The 15,431-nt window shown below is 30.2% G+C and overlaps 4 protein-coding genes across 6 annotated transcripts in view; 2 read left to right on the forward strand and 2 right to left on the reverse strand.

Annotated features, from left to right (window-relative positions):
- On the reverse strand, positions 1 to 4,873 carry sni (SDR family oxidoreductase sniffer). Its single transcript, XM_033338128.2, has 5 exons — positions 4,743 to 4,873; positions 3,971 to 4,022; positions 973 to 1,163; positions 578 to 730; positions 1 to 244 (listed from the first exon to the last, which is right to left on the reverse strand). Exons 1-5 carry the CDS (start codon positions 4,866 to 4,868, stop codon positions 20 to 22), a joined length of 747 nt encoding a protein of 248 aa, XP_033194019.1. The 5' UTR covers positions 4,869 to 4,873; the 3' UTR covers positions 1 to 19.
- Trxr1 (Thioredoxin reductase 1) lies at positions 2,300 to 7,986 on the forward strand. 3 transcript variants are annotated; one of them, XM_033338124.2, is made up of 8 exons: positions 2,300 to 2,408; positions 5,562 to 5,785; positions 5,860 to 5,990; positions 6,068 to 6,297; positions 6,417 to 6,631; positions 6,722 to 6,904; positions 7,045 to 7,403; positions 7,489 to 7,986. In XM_033338124.2, exons 1-8 carry the CDS (start codon positions 2,327 to 2,329, stop codon positions 7,616 to 7,618), a joined length of 1,554 nt encoding a protein of 517 aa, XP_033194015.2. In that variant the 5' UTR covers positions 2,300 to 2,326; the 3' UTR covers positions 7,619 to 7,986. The 3 variants fall into 3 exon arrangements, with proteins under 3 accessions (XP_033194015.2, XP_033194017.2, XP_033194016.2); XM_033338126.2 differs by lacking the exon at positions 2,300 to 2,408 and adding an exon at positions 4,471 to 4,669; XM_033338125.2 differs by lacking the exon at positions 2,300 to 2,408 and adding an exon at positions 5,020 to 5,152.
- Positions 7,987 to 13,902, reverse strand: LOC117158929 (matrix metalloproteinase-24). The gene is made up of 5 exons (XM_033338337.2): positions 13,867 to 13,902; positions 10,229 to 10,574; positions 9,647 to 9,799; positions 8,749 to 8,867; positions 7,987 to 8,645 (listed from the first exon to the last, which is right to left on the reverse strand). Exons 2-5 carry the CDS (start codon positions 10,331 to 10,333, stop codon positions 8,456 to 8,458), a joined length of 567 nt encoding a protein of 188 aa, XP_033194228.1. The 5' UTR covers positions 10,334 to 10,574; positions 13,867 to 13,902; the 3' UTR covers positions 7,987 to 8,455.
- Positions 11,337 to 15,431, forward strand: part of LOC117158950 (cilia- and flagella-associated protein 251) — a 9,582-nt gene continuing 5,487 nt past the window's right edge. The window contains 11 exon segments of the mRNA XM_076621409.1: positions 11,337 to 11,524; positions 11,740 to 11,886; positions 11,957 to 12,060; positions 12,781 to 12,935; positions 13,125 to 13,240; positions 13,311 to 13,424; positions 13,426 to 13,584; positions 13,839 to 13,959; positions 14,117 to 14,261; positions 14,527 to 14,690; positions 15,079 to 15,361. Coding sequence (XP_076477524.1) covers positions 11,402 to 11,524; positions 11,740 to 11,886; positions 11,957 to 12,060; positions 12,781 to 12,935; positions 13,125 to 13,240; positions 13,311 to 13,424; positions 13,426 to 13,584; positions 13,839 to 13,959; positions 14,117 to 14,261; positions 14,527 to 14,690; positions 15,079 to 15,361 — 1,631 coding nt within the window. The 5' untranslated portion in view covers positions 11,337 to 11,401.

Raw genomic sequence — 15,431 nt, forward strand, 5'->3', positions numbered from 1 at the left:
TCCTATATAACACTTTTATTTACCAAGATAAAATTTTTCCATCATGTTGAATAAAACAACCTGTATGTTCTTCATTTAATAAATTTAATATATTCAAGATATTAGTAACACTAGTATCAACATCCATGGGTGCATTGGTTCCTCCCATATCTGTACGCACCCAGCCAGGATGTATACAAGTAACAAGGATTCCATCCTTTTTTAAATCAATGCTCATTGACTTTGTAGCTGCGTTGAGAGCTGCCTAAAAATAAGATAAATATTATAAACTGTATCTATTACATAGGATAGGTAAATTCTTTATTGCACTATTCAGTCTAACACAAAATTAGTGCTTACAATAAAATACTGAGATAGTATGAAATAATTTTGTTGCAATATGTAACTGTACGAAGCTATGAAGTAGGAACAAATAAGAGAATAGAGAGTCGCTAATGTAAACAGTATATATAGAAAATATGATTTTCTCAAAGAAATCTATTGCAATACTTTTATACACAAATAAATAATATTCAAATTTAATGTTTTGTTAAGTTATGAATTATGTATTGATTGATTCAAGCAAAGAAAATATTACCTTGCTACATCTATAAGGGTAATATCCACCTTCATTATTGTCAGCAATACTTCCAAGAATTGAAGACATGTTAATAACCGCAGCTCTGTTAACATTCATTTTTGATTTGTCTGCAAAGTTATTGGATGCTATTTTCAATAATGGTAAAATTGCCTAGAAATATATTATTAGAGCAGAAATGTATGTAATAAATAGAAATGTATTATTTTTACAATTCATTAATTAACATTATTCATAGAAATTAAAACAGCATGAATCCAATATATATATATATATATATTGTATGTTCTTAAAATTATATTGTACATACAAAAAAAAGGACAAAATATTTTTAATAATCCCAACTAAATGCAATACTTTTTAAAAAAGTATGTATTAAAAAATCTTCAACTAACCTTTGTTAACAAAATTGGTGCTACAGTATTTACAAAAAATGTTTCTGTAAGCTGTTCCTCTTTTACAAGACCAAGCCTTGTAAATTTTGAACTGATTCCGGCATTATTAAATAGAACATTTAATCCTGCATTGCCTACCTTTTCGGCCACGACTTTTATTATTTTATCGTAATCTTTTGTATTGGCTAAATCTTTAAACAAAAAGAAGAAAATAGAAATGTACGTTAAAAACTACAAAATTTAATCTGAGGCATCCCATACATATATTAAATCTAATGATTTCATAAATTACCTTGTACTATGTACATACATGTATATCTCTTTTACTACAACGCGTTTGTAGTGAATATTTCATTTTTATACTATAGTAACTACTCTTTGGCTCTGGTCAATAGATTTGTATGTATTTTCCAGACTACAGCTGCGTACATTCTCTACTTTCGTACTATTTGTGTTAACTATTTATATTTAGCTTAAAATTATTAAATTGATGGTTTACAGATTTCTTTAATCTAATTTATATACGGCAAATGTAATAGATATTGGTAAGTCACATAATTTCTTTACATCATTTTTTTTTATTAGTTTCTTATATTCATGACATTTCATCGCATTCATGAAATCGTCAACTTGAAAATTTGTAACGTAAAGTACTATTACACTAACATCAATATTTCTTATCATTAAGATATCATCTTACGAAATCATATTTTGATTACAAAATATAAATATAATTTTATAAAATGGTATACAAAATGGCACATTATTTCATAAAAGATTTCATATTGTTTCGTTATTTAAAAAATCTGTATTTCCTCGTCTATAATTTGTTTCGTTAATTAAAATGGTATGGTTTTTCTAATTTTTTTTTAATTTTTATGAATTAATTTTATGCACTTTTAGTTTTTGTGTAAAAAAAGGCAGTAAACCTTCCTACCGACTTTATAATGTAAAATTTTATTTTTTCTCTTTCTATATCTAAGAAATAAGATCATTCGTAAAAATTGTTTCGAAATCGATATTTTTTTTATACATGTAGATAATTTTTTTATTATATGAATTCAAGAAATATTTCGTATTCTGGCTGCCAAGGCGAAAAAATTTTTATATATAACTCTTATTATCAGATATCATAAGTACGTATCGACCAGTACTACTTTAATGAAATTCCACCGTTTTCAACGACAGGAAATAGAAGCAACTAAATCCTTGTTCTGTAAACATTGTTTATACATATTTATTTGTTAAATTCCCAACGTGAATTATTTCTCATTTTAAACATTGTAACATGAAATCTCGTAACTCGAAGAAAAAGAAGTCGTGGTGTCTTAGTTGTCACAAGAAACCGCAAACCATGGACTCGGATTTAAGTGATCAAGAAACTGAATACTATATAAAAGTGAAAGAGCTGGTGATAGATCAAAATAACTTCAAGGGTAAGTCGAAAACTCTTATCATGATTTGTTATCGAGATTTTTTAACAATTGCAATATTCTGCGTAAAATATATTAATAATTGAAAATATTTGCACGCCTGAAAAATATATATAAAGTTATTTGATTATAAGCACATATTTTTCTTTTTAGTATTTTACGATAATATTAAAAATGTTTTTCCCCTAAAGTCAAAATTAGTTGTAGCTCTTTTTAAGCAAAGACAATGTAAACTAGAGAGGGAAAAAGTCCGATTAATCTGTAACATACATATGTGTATTTATACATCCTATTATATAATGAATGTTATCTTTTTACATAGGTATACGAAACAGTTTCAATAAATTCGAAATTTCACAATTGGATCTGTTGAAAAATCTAAGCTAGATTGCTCATGTAAGCCTACCGATAACATTCACACATATCTTCATAACAAAACCGATAACGCTAAATATATTTTATTTTAATTTGTAGCTTCTTCGGAAAAAAACAAATTACACGGTAATATTTTTTATTATTTTTTATATTTTATTCTGTTGATTATTATATCCAATATTTTATTTACATTTAAGGGAAATTTGTTGTATCAATCCTAGCTTAGAAAGTGGCTTATTGTTTCCGAAATATGAATTAATCTTATGTCCCTGGTGGATTAGATTGATAAAGATGAGGAGTTCTTCAGTATTTGACTCTCTAAAATATTATTTATATTTTTAATATATTGTCAGTCTTATATTTTAGAAATGAAACATCATTATACGAAATATGTGTGCTATGTTGCCAAATTACTGATTGCACTTGACCGAATAATCTTTTCGTTCTTATTATCAAGTTACCAATTAGATATAACAATTGGAGGAGAAAACGATAAAATATAAATCTGTTTTATATAATATAATATGTTATATAATATAATATAAAATGTTTTATATAAATATAAATCTGTTTTTGTATAATATACTTAAAATATTGCGTTAAAATTAATAATATCAAATAAACGCTTTTACCTTTTAACATCTCAAGTTTAGAAATACATTTTCTATATGATAAAAATTAGACATGGAACTTGTAATTGAATAAATATCGATAGAAATTGTAAATGGAAATATTAGCATTAAACTTTAGATTAAAATTGGCATCATTTAACGGTTAAATTTTATTATCTTTATATATTTTCTATATATTATCTTTATATTATCTTTAATTATTATACTAATAATATTATATTATCTTTAAATATTATATTTATTTAAACCTAAGCTAAGTCCATGGTTGCAGTTACTGATTAACATAAATTTCATTTTTAAAAGCAAAAAAGTAAATACACATATACATGTATACGTGTATGTAAGATAATTAATGCTTAACTTTAGTTTATTGAACTGAATCGTTCTTTTGTTGCATAAAACATTTGATTTATTTAAAAAATTTTTATAAATTATCATTAATCATCAATAGATAACACATTAGATTATGCTTTGTGATAAACAGTAACGAGGAAAATTTGTTTGAAATTACAAAATGCTACGGTATGGTTACATATTATGATATTGTATATTACATACCTATTTCAATAATATGAACGTTCTCCGATTTCTCAGCCAATAGAGTCAATTCCTGAAAGACAATATAACTTGGGAATATACTTAAAATGAAATAATTACATAATAGAAATGTTCTCGAATATCGCTAGATAATCGCTATTTATCCAAGAAAATGATCTTTAATCCTAATAATTAATGTAACTTCATGCAATTCTACTTATTCGAGCGATCATGTCATGTCATTATTATCTTTGATGTAGGAAGAATTTCTCGTATGAAGGATTTATAAAAGTATTTTGTGTCGTAAGATACTAAAATCTTATGCATTTATAAATATTTTTACGTGCGTTGATGATTATTTGGATCTTCTAGAATTTAGATTAAAATTTTTTTTCCAAAAGACCGGGTTCTAAGGTTCGTTTTATAACGAAATTTACAGTGACTTGCATGAAACAGTTCCTTGCGCAATTGACCAACGCGCATTGTGTGAATCACTATAAATCAGACTTAAAAACTCATGTGCTTGGAGCAACTATATAACAGATGGCGGTAATCGAACCAAGTAGGCGTCAGTTCGCTCTTGTCTTTTAGACATAAGAAATCTTTTGATCAAGCGCGATATACGAGAGTTAACGTTCTTTAAACAGGAGAACCATTACTTATTACATTCCTTTATAACGTGAATTTTAAGTCTGTAAAGTGTAACGATGGCACCAATTGGTAAGTCGAATTTATAGCTTGAATCCGTTTATTGCATAATATCTTTTCTCATTCACTTTATGACCAATCTTACCCTTGCTTTATTCACGTTTCGGCAAGTTGCAAAGATATTCTCTGGTGGTTGCAACGTTTTTACCAGGTGTTTCACTAAACCTAGGCCAAGCCCACGGTTGCAGCCTGTGATTAAGATAGACTTCATTCTATGTCGCGATTTTATTCCGAGATATTTTTCTATATCGTAATAATTTTCTGACGCGGTGTACGCTGTACTCCTTAAAAGAGTGTATTATCGTATATCGTGAAACACGAGTGTCATCAGGGTGACGTCACGTGGCCGTGATCGGCTGGCAATAATCATGGCGACGTTAACGCTGCTCGCTAGGCTTGTCACATTCCGCTCCGCTCACGCTAAATTGCTCGAGTTCTCATGGCCTAGATGTAATACTTTCCCTTATGGAAGAACTGCGATGGCTTGCATGTGCTGTGAGTCTTAGGTTTCTATGATTTGTAATTGCAAATATGCCTTAATTTTGTTGATAATATGTAAAATCTATATATTCGTATACCATTGAGCTTTTATACCGGCTAGGTTAAAAATAATTAACACGATTCAATGATTTGTTTCTCAACTCCGTTAATTTACATGTAATTTAAGCGGTAGTTTTATATTTCTAGATACTGTCTTATTAAAATGTAGTTTTAACTTATTGTTAATAATAACAGAAATATCGTATAACCTCATACTCATGATCATTCAGCTTTTACATAGCTAGAATATTTTAACATGAAAAATTGATGAAATATTTCAAAATATACATTCTACAATGATCAATGTTGAAAATTCAACGAGCACAGTTAATTTTATAGAGAATTTTATTTATTATGTTTGCAGCTGATCAAAAGTTCATGTATGATCTGCTTGTTATTGGTGGTGGATCAGGAGGTTTGGCAGCTGCCAAAGAAGCAGTGAATCTAGGTGCAAAAGTTGCAGTTCTTGATTTTGTCACACCATCTCCAAGAGGTACTACTTGGGGTTTGGGTGGTACTTGTGTAAATGTTGGTTGTATACCAAAAAAGTTGATGCATCAAGCTGCTTTATTAGGAGAAGCAATACATGTATGTTTCATTAGTAGATTAATTACGTTTTATTGTTCAAGAGAACTTTGAACATTAAAATTTCATATTTCTAGGAATCAGCAGCTTATGGTTGGCAAATACCAGATCCAAAAACTATTAAGATTGATTGGCAAGCATTAACAACAGCAGTACAAAATCATATAAAATCTGTGAACTGGGTCACACGAGTAGAGCTTAGAACAAAGTTAATACTACTCTATTTTTACTTTTCAAGCATAAAATTTGTATTTATTAATTTACTTGGCTCTTTTATTATTACAGAAAAGTCGAATATTTCAATGCACTTGGTTATTTTAAAGACCAACATACAGTATGCGGGAAAATGAAAAATGGAGAAGAAAAATTGTTTACAGCAAAGAATATTTTGATTGCTGTAGGTGGTAGGCCAAGATATCCTAATATTCCTGGTGCTTTAGAATATGGTATAAGCAGCGATGATATCTTTAGTTTAGGGGAAGCTCCAGGGAAAACTCTTGTTGTTGGTGCTGGATGTATCCTCTTTTTTTTTTATAAAACATTTGTGACAACGCTTCAAAATTTTTTCGTATCTTTGTCAGTGAGATTTAAAATAATGTTATATAATGCTTCATTTTCCTTAATGGATGAATAGATATTGGTTTGGAGTGTGCTGGATTCTTGAATAGTATGGGTTACGATGCAACTGTAATGGTACGTTCAATTATTTTACGTGGATTTGATCAGCAAATGGCAAATACTGTTGCTGAGGAAATGGAGAAACGTGGTGTACACTTTATTTATGAAGCTAAACCATCAAAAATTGAAAAGCAAAGCGATGGTCGGCTTCTTGTACATTGGGTAGATAAAGTATGTTCTATTTTGTTAATTAAAAAGAAAATATATATATAATTAATGTTCAAGTTATATTTATATAGCGATAAATTTTCTTTGTTTTAGGATAGACAAACACATCAAGATATTTTCGATACCGTTCTCTTCGCTATAGGTCGCAAACCACTTACAGAAGAATTAAAACCAGAAAACATCGGTCTTAAACTTGTACCCGAAACTGCAAAAATAGACGCAATAGATGAACAAACGAATATTCCAAATGTATATGCTGTTGGTGATGTGCTTCATGTGAGTTTTATTTTTATTTTTCACTTTTGAAAAAAAATTTCCTTTTCTAATTTATTAAGATTTATTGTTATCGATGTAAGAAAAGTAATGTTAAAAGGTGAAGATAGATAAATATTTACAGTTTTTATTGCGTATTACAGAAAAAGCCAGAATTAACCCCTGTTGCCATACATGCGGGTCGATTATTAGCGAGAAGGTTATTCGGAAACTCAACGGAACAAATGGATTACGTGAATGTTGCAACAACAATATTCAGTCCTTTAGAATATGGTTGTGTTGGTCTTAGCGAAGAAGCAGCGATTGCTATTCATGGAGAAGACAAAATAGAAATTTATCATGCATATTACAAACCAACGGAATTCTTTATACCACAAAAAGATGTTTCTAATTGCTACTTAAAGGTAGTTGCATTTAGAAATGGTGATCAGAGAGTACTTGGTATGCATTTCATTGGTCCTAATGCCGGTGAAGTGATTCAAGGTTTTGCTGCTGCTATAAAGTATGTATTTATTTAGTTTTTTACTATACTAACAATGTGTTATTTTATCATTATCTTTTATTTCATTATTTTCTTATTTTTCTAGGTGTAATTTAACATTTCCAAAACTAAAAGATACCGTTGGAATTCATCCAACAGTGGCAGAAGAATTTACACGTATATCTGTAACTAAACGTTCTGGGCTTGATCCTAAGCCACAAAGTTGTTGCAGTTAAACATATATGATATTAAACTTGTTACATTGCTAATATTTGTGAATATTTCGAAGTATGATCGACGTTAAACGTTTTTCATGCTTATAACATTGGCTTCAGAATTAATTTTCTGAGCGGAATTCCTTTAAACTGGAAATATTTTTTACTGAGTGCAAGTAGGAGAGCATTCATAGGATATTATATTTTCGACATGAAATTATAGAGCACCGTCCCGTATGGAAAACTTGATTCCTTTGGAGCATTAGAAATTAATGCAAATATAGTTTATATTATTATATTTATAGTGACTTTTATAAATATAGTTTTTTCAAATATCAGTATATTATTCTGTATACATTCGAAGGAAAGTAAATAAATATGAAAATATATATACGTCAATAATTTATTCAATAACATACGAAAACATAAAATTTTACATAATAAATCATTCATAAGAAAATCAAAATTTTGAAGTTACTAGTAGGTAACGATTTTTAATTTTAATATCTGCAATTTTTAATTTAAAATCTACAAAAAAAAAATAATGCAACGATTAATAATTACGTGATATATTAAATTGTATTTAAAAATCATCGAGTTGCTAATTATAAAATATCATTAGAGTCGTCAACATGTAGTTTGAAAAATATTGACATCAGAAGTAAAAGAATTTTAAATCATTCTTTTCTCGCTGCATTCACTTTTAAATCTTATTAGCATGGACAGTTAAATTATTTCTACCGCTACGGAAGATAAAAAAAGATGACTCAGATGATGATAAAATTTTATGCAAGGTCGACTTGAATGTTATTCTAAGGTCATCGACACACATAAAAAGATTGACAATTTTAATAAGTTTTATTTTTTTTTATTTTGTAGCACTAATTCTTCATTGTGAGATTTTCGATTAAAAGCAGTGATAATCTCAGGATATGGACTATGAATCGGCTTAAAATTAAGTCTTGAATATCCGCTCCATGTGTTCAAAGTCCTTCCAGTTTCAGATGTAATCATTTCTTCTCCCACCTTTGGTGTCCAGTTAGTTATGCTATTTGTGATACACGTATTAATAGATACATGTAATGAACGTAATATATGAAGATGGAAGATAAGCTGTTGTGCTTCATTATTAGATTTTTTTAGGTACATACAAGTATGTGATGTTTCTCGTTTTCCAACCTTTCGATCCTATTACGAAACGCTTGTTACGTTGTAGATTTTTCCTTTTCCTTAAAATATCAGGAACACCACATCGTGGAGATGCCATTAACTATAACAGTTTCCTCTAAATGAAAACTTACAAAAGTAACATTTTACACTCGTTAAAAAAATATTTTAAATAATATAGGAAATAAAAAAATTTTAATTAAAACACCAGAAACAATTGAGTTTTATAATTATTTTTCACATATAAAATTAATTGTTTGATAGTAGCAGGTTTAACACTTATATTATCAGCTCTCGCAACTAACTCAAAACGTGGTGTACATGCGAAAAATGTCAAAGCTATTTTGATGAATACATAAGTAAGTAAGTGGGTAATTAAGCGCGTCTCGAATTCTCGAGTTCATGAGTCTGAACGTAAATAAACGCAGTTGATATATCGGCTGGCTGGTACTAAAAGAGTTAATACATGTGTACATAAATAAGTAAATAAAAACGATATATATTAAATTATTCGTTAAATTCGCCTATAACTAAGAAACCACGGAGACTGTTTAGATAAAATTAATTACAATTAATTCATTAAGTTCTAAACTTTCATTCGAGCCCAGATATATTTTTTCACGCTCTACAAGAATATCAAGGAATAAATACATATATTCTAGTGCTATTATAAAAAAAGCTGATAACCTCAAAATCTTGCAAAAAAGCAAAAAAGTGAGAAATCACTATTTCCATCCCATTTGCACGGGGCTCTTGAAATACTGTAACTTGATCTTGAGAAGTTCTCTCGTACAAGAATAAATAAAACGGATATTCAGGTGATCCCATTCAGCTGAATAAGTATAGTATTAAATACGATAGTCAAGAGACAAAAAAATGCACCTTAAGCGTCGTGTTATCCAGTTGCCCAGTAACTGGGATATTGCCAAATTCTTGTAAAGCTTTTACTGCGTTTGTTATGGCATTTTTCTCATATAACGCATCCGAGTCAGCTGTACCACTTTCCAAGTACCCATACTCCTTCATAAAATTTATCTAGAAAATTATTCACAAAGTTTCGTGAATAAATCGCGATATTTTGATATTTTGTAGTTAATCAGAGTGGTATTTTTATTTTTGTCTAGTGAACATAAAACGTTATAATATTTATATATACATATATGAACTCGGTTGAACTCATTCGCCAAAATCTTTATTTGTACGTTCTATCGGATTTTCTGTTTTCTACTTGGCACTATACATTGTACGCCAATATAAAAAGAAAGAATAATAGTTACGTTTTCGATCGCACGAATATAATTCAGAGAATGTAACAAAAGATTATAAGCATCTGTGTTATCTACATCAGAATATGCGTATTTTGAGATACAAAAACTTATTTTTCTAGAAATCTAATTCGTTTGATTCGTAATAAGATATCTAATAGGAAATTTTCTTCATAAAATTAAATTTCTTTTCACCTACCGCAGACAAAGATGGCGAAATAGTATTAATGTTCGAATAAACAGGTGCTGAATCATATTTTCCCACGACAAGAAAGACAGAGAAGATAATGTAAGATAACTCCATGAATGCACTGCCTTCACAGAACTTAATAATTATAATTTATATTTAATTTATTTCGTTGAACAGTGATCAAACACCAAAGAAATATAAATATTTGTTTAGAACTTTATTAAAATGATTCCCAATGTTTGCATACGTTAGAAGCTTCTTCGACTAATCAGGAACTGAAACGGTTTAATGACTTCTTGACATAGCAGTAACTTCAGCGAGATTGATAACGAAGCCGATGTCACTTGACCTTTCTCTGTAACCAATATGAAAATTCATAAAAAGACAGCATAAACTCTGTTAGCTATCCAATAGATAACCATATGTAACATTTTCTTATTTATCACGTGAGAATAATAATAATAATTAAGCAGCGAAGATTGAAGCTTTTATAGAAAATTCAAAATGTATAGAGCGTATAAAACTGTATAGAACGTATAGCAGTTGTCCCACCTAACTTGGGTATCTTAAATATCTCACTTATTTTTTATGATAGGAACAGATGTCAGAGGAAAACGATATTTGGTTCGAAGGGGCAAAATGATAGGAAAAAAACGATAATGATAGGAACAAAATTTCTCAATGTTTTATTTTTCAAGATCCCAAGGTATAATTACAAGTAAAATACATATAACAGAAAACTGTTGCTACAGTTGTTTATACTAAGGGCAGACAGTTCAATAGCATAAATGAATTGAAAGAATATAATGAGAAAAAATAAATCGAAAGAAATTTTAAGACCTTTTATTAAATCTAAATAGTAAATTCTGGCAGCTGTACAAAATATCATTTCCATGATTTTAAATAATGCGCTATTGACACGATATTTCTGTTTTTACAGATAAAAAAACATCTTCATATCTACGTGACAAAAATTTATGTAGAAAACGCATGTACGTATTAAAAATTAAATATTCATAATTTATAGCATAAAAATTAAGAAATTTTCAAGGTGTGCTATTCTTTTGTCGCGGTGGTCTCTATAATATTCGCGATATGCTTATACGCGTAAAAACTGTTGGGTGAATCGTTTGCTAATTTCAGGTCGTAAATTGAAAACTTCTAAGACGCGAATCAATTAAAATGGCAGCGAATGTTTCGATACCATCGTGCTCCAAGGAATCAACGGATTCTAAAAGTGAAAGAGAGACCAACATAAGGGCACCTTACGAAAAGGAAGAAACTGATTTTAATCTTTGTCCTTTTGTAAGCAATGGATTTACATAGTTATATCTAAATTTCTTTTAAGAAGATCGAGAAACTGAAATCTTTTAAAAAGCTGTTTAATATTATAATACATATTGCAACTAACCTAAAAACAACCCTTAATGATACGTATATATAATATATATATTGTATACGTAAAGATATATGTACCGTTAAAAATGGAATTTATCTATATATAACGTTTTTAAATACAGGAATTATTATGGTCTTTTGGGACAAATTCAGATACACCTATAATAAATTTAACCACAAAAAATCGTACGATCATCGCTTATGCTTGTTCGCATGCTGTAATAATCTACAACTATAAGACGAAATACGCGATAAGTCTTCAAGGTCATGTATGTATCGATCTTTTGCCTATTATATTTGCATTTTCATACGTGACTTGTTCGTGCGTTAACTTTGTAGAAGAATACGGTGAAAACTTTATCGACATCGAAAGATGGAAAATGGTTGATGTCCGCAGATTTTGAGAAAGATTGTGTAACTGTCGTTTGGGACACCGAAACTGGGTAATGAAATTTGGAAATGCGATGAACAAAATTGGCCCAATTTTTTTCTTTTCTTTTGCTACTAATTAGAAACTAATGGAGAGGAAGCTAGGGCGGGAGGAGGAGGGCACGTTTCACAACCAGCGAAAAACGTATATTTTCACGTCTCTGTTTTTTACTTGCGCGTCGACTATTACGGCGCATTGTGCAACAGCTAGAATTAAGTTATGAGTAAGAACCAGAAAAGGTGAGGGAGCGAAATTCAAACAGGTTCTCTTATCGGGAAGATAAGTGACGTTACAGGAGGTATCGCATACAGGGTGTTCCATAATAAGTGGACAATCCAGTTTAAGAGGCGGATCTAGCACCAAAAAAAAAAAAAAAAAAAAAACAATAAAAAAAGGTTCGTATCAATGTATGTCCTATTTGATCTTGTTTAAAAAATATAGCAAATTTTACGTTCCATCGTTTCTGATCATATCTGATTACCCTCGTACGAGATGTTCAAAACGACTTTTGTTTACGAGGATACTTGAAATCCATCGTACGAAGAAAGAGAATTGAAGCGAAAAAAAGATATGGACTCTTTTTTATTGCTTTTAGGTGCTTAAATAATTGGCCGTTTATTACGAAACATCATGTATATTATAAATAAAATACACAAATCAAACGTCGAATATGACATCAAATACTTGAAAAAATGTAACATATTTGTAGTTGCTATTGCTATTGTTATTGCAGTGTACCAATTTCGACTTTATTTAATCCGCATGGTGATAAAGGAATGACCGCTGCTAAAATTAGCCCAAACGCTAAGTATATAGTAACTGTTGGAAACGAATTTCACCAAAAAGTTCAGTTTTGGCTATGGACGTATGGGAAAGATCAACCTGATGGTTAATCATTAGTATTATTTACCAGTCTTATTTAACTTTTACGTAAAGAATATCACGTTAGAATAACTTTAATATTATCGCCAAAATTTTTGCTATTCATTTCCGTTTAAAAATTCGTTAGTTTGCTGTTTAAAATAGAACGCGTATTAATACCTCTAATGGCAATTCTCAAAAGCAAATTATTTTCAGCTTTTACGGAGTTAACTGAACTTTTTTCAAATAGAATAAAGGAAATAGCTTTCAACGAAGACTGTTCCGAGGAGTTTGGTCTAACTGCCGATTACTGCGTTGCGTTCCTTAAATGGGTCAGTATAATGTACAGCGTGTATAAAAAATAAGTGACCGGATCACAAAAGCGTGATTCTACATCTCTAGATCGGTGGAGATTTATCGAAAAAGGTTGCCGCAGAATCGACCTTGAAATTCAGGGTTAAACTTTCTTTCCGGTTGCATCGTATTTTACTCACGTCACGAGGGTCAACTCCGCAAAACGAACCGTGGGCCGGAACTCGACTGTTCTCGTGAAAAGCGATGTCAAAGTTGGCTCTGCCATTGCATCATTTGCGATATTTTTCCATTTCGCGGTCAGATAGAAAGCAAACAACGAGATATTAACGAGGGAACAGGAAATTATTCCTTAGATCGCGAGGTAGTCCATCCTAAATAGAACGAAGCACCATGAAATCAAAACGTATTTACAAATATCTAACACCTACAACGTTACCTTAAATTACAATTTTTTTATTATATATGTACATATGTTAGCTTTTGCGCGCGCGCGTACACGCAAGTTTTACAAGTTTCGTAAGAATTTCGACGAATCGACCTTGGCGATTCGATACAATTCAACAGCGAAATATATAATACATCTAGATATAGATAATGATAATTTTTGCGAATTAGGAGCAAGATGAATTGAAATATTACATACCAAAAATTTTGGGTAACGTACGACGATACGGGATCTTGAATTGCTCTTGTTACATTCCTAAAACACAACGGGTATTAACAGCAACGACAAACGGTATTGTTTTTACATCTTCTTTGTACTTGTTATTCCATTTTGTTTATGCTCTCGCAAAGTTATTACACATACTTATATATAATCTACCTATATGTGAAGATTGCAGCTTGCAATTTGATCTTTGTTATAAAGATTGATATTCGATATTTATGTGTAGGATACGTTCTGGTTTGGGGCACTTTTGTTGAAAGACAGAAAAATAAGAGTAAGGATCAGAGTGCAGCTAACAACAAGGAAAAGAGACACATCAAGTCTGTGCAGTTAGAGAAGAACAGTATTATGGTGATATTATATCACGATGGGTACTTGATATTTTCCAATATTAGAGATGTACAAAATTTATACGATATACTATCTCCGGTTAAAGATTTATTCGGTTTGTCATTGTTAATTCGAAAAAAACATTGACAATTGATATCGTAAACATCCTATATATGTTATATTACTTACTTTAAGTTACGACTAGTAATCGAGTTATTATAAGCATAATTTTCCAGTTGTAAATAAAGTTTTCTTATTTTTGTAAATACAGTATTATCGAAATTTGTATTACACGTACGATTTTAGAAGGATAGTAACAGGAACGTCAGAAGGGCGCATCAGCTTTTACGATCTTGATTTAAAAATACTCTACTGGTGTCAACATAAACTTCTGGATTCTATTCGATCGATAAGTTTCGATCTTTCGTCCACGTTATTAGCTCCTGGGTCTGCGGTCGGTGAATTTAAACGTGAGTTCGATATTTATTGCTATTACGGAATATCTTCTATTTCCAAAATTCCGAGATAGTATTAATCCGAAGGATATGAATTTGAAGTTGAAATTATTCGATTTTTAATCATACTATATCCTGCTTCGGTCATTACGGCATAATTACATCACCACTTGTAATAACAACGACTTGCAATTAGTCATTCGATTAGGTAGGCAGGTAGTTTCCCTCGAACGTAAACTATTTATGGTAAATATCATCTGTCTAGTCATCTATCGGTTACCAATATCGGTGATTACGTTCAAATGCAATCAACTCGATTGCTATTATCTTCTCACTCGAAGAATTTAATAACGTAAATAATATAAAAAATAAAGGCAAAAAATGATTGCACTTTATCTTGCAGTCGAATCTGACGAAGAAGAAGATTTCGAGAACGAAGAAGAAATGGCAGAATACTCGGAAATTAAATTAGGAGATAATATTAACGAGAGAAAAATGAAATATATAGAAAAAATAGAATCGATGAAGTATCGTGATCAAGTTCCATCGACGATGTCTGTATATTTGGAAGAAACATTGAAGAATTACAATAAAAATCAGCAAGCATTTACAAAATTACCTCACGCGCCTACCGATGTTACTGTCGAAGGTGCTCCTTTTTATATCGAAAATTTCATTATCGGTAAGTGCTATTACATTTTTGTACACTTGCTCTTTGAAAGAGCATATACAGCATAGATCTTTTCACGGCATTAA

The sequence above is a fragment of the Bombus vancouverensis genome, chromosome 9 (genome assembly GCF_051014615.1).
Source record: "Bombus vancouverensis nearcticus chromosome 9, iyBomVanc1_principal, whole genome shotgun sequence".
Taxonomy (NCBI): domain Eukaryota; kingdom Metazoa; phylum Arthropoda; class Insecta; order Hymenoptera; family Apidae; genus Bombus; species Bombus vancouverensis.

What these genes read in the sequence shown, in the direction of transcription:
- sni (XM_033338128.2), bottom strand. Translation starts at nt 4,868, where the DNA reads ATGAAGTCTATCTTAATCACAGGCTGCAACCGTGGGCTTGGCCTAGGT. An exon ending in GAAACGTGAATAAAGCAAGG is followed by an intron (nt 4,023 to 4,742) that starts GTAAGATTGGTC and finishes ATTGTCTTTCAG; the next exon opens with GAATTGACTCTATTGGCTGA. An exon ending in CACCAATTTTGTTAACAAAG is followed by an intron (nt 731 to 972) that starts GTTAGTTGAAGA and finishes ATATATTTCTAG; the next exon opens with GCAATTTTACCATTATTGAA.
- LOC117158929 (XM_033338337.2), bottom strand. Translation starts at nt 10,333, where the DNA reads ATGGAGTTATCTTACATTATCTTCTCTGTCTTTCTTGTCGTGGGAAAA. An exon ending in TTTCGCCATCTTTGTCTGCG is followed by an intron (nt 9,800 to 10,228) that starts GTAGGTGAAAAG and finishes ATAATTTTCTAG; the next exon opens with ATAAATTTTATGAAGGAGTA. An exon ending in ACGAGAAACATCACATACTT is followed by an intron (nt 8,646 to 8,748) that starts GTATGTACCTAA and finishes TATCACAAATAG; the next exon opens with CATAACTAACTGGACACCAA.
- Trxr1 (XM_033338125.2), top strand. Translation starts at nt 5,026, where the DNA reads ATGGCGACGTTAACGCTGCTCGCTAGGCTTGTCACATTCCGCTCCGCT. An exon ending in TATTAGGAGAAGCAATACAT is followed by an intron (nt 5,786 to 5,859) that starts GTATGTTTCATT and finishes TCATATTTCTAG; the next exon opens with GAATCAGCAGCTTATGGTTG. An exon ending in CGAGTAGAGCTTAGAACAAA is followed by an intron (nt 5,991 to 6,067) that starts GTTAATACTACT and finishes TTATTATTACAG; the next exon opens with AAAAGTCGAATATTTCAATG.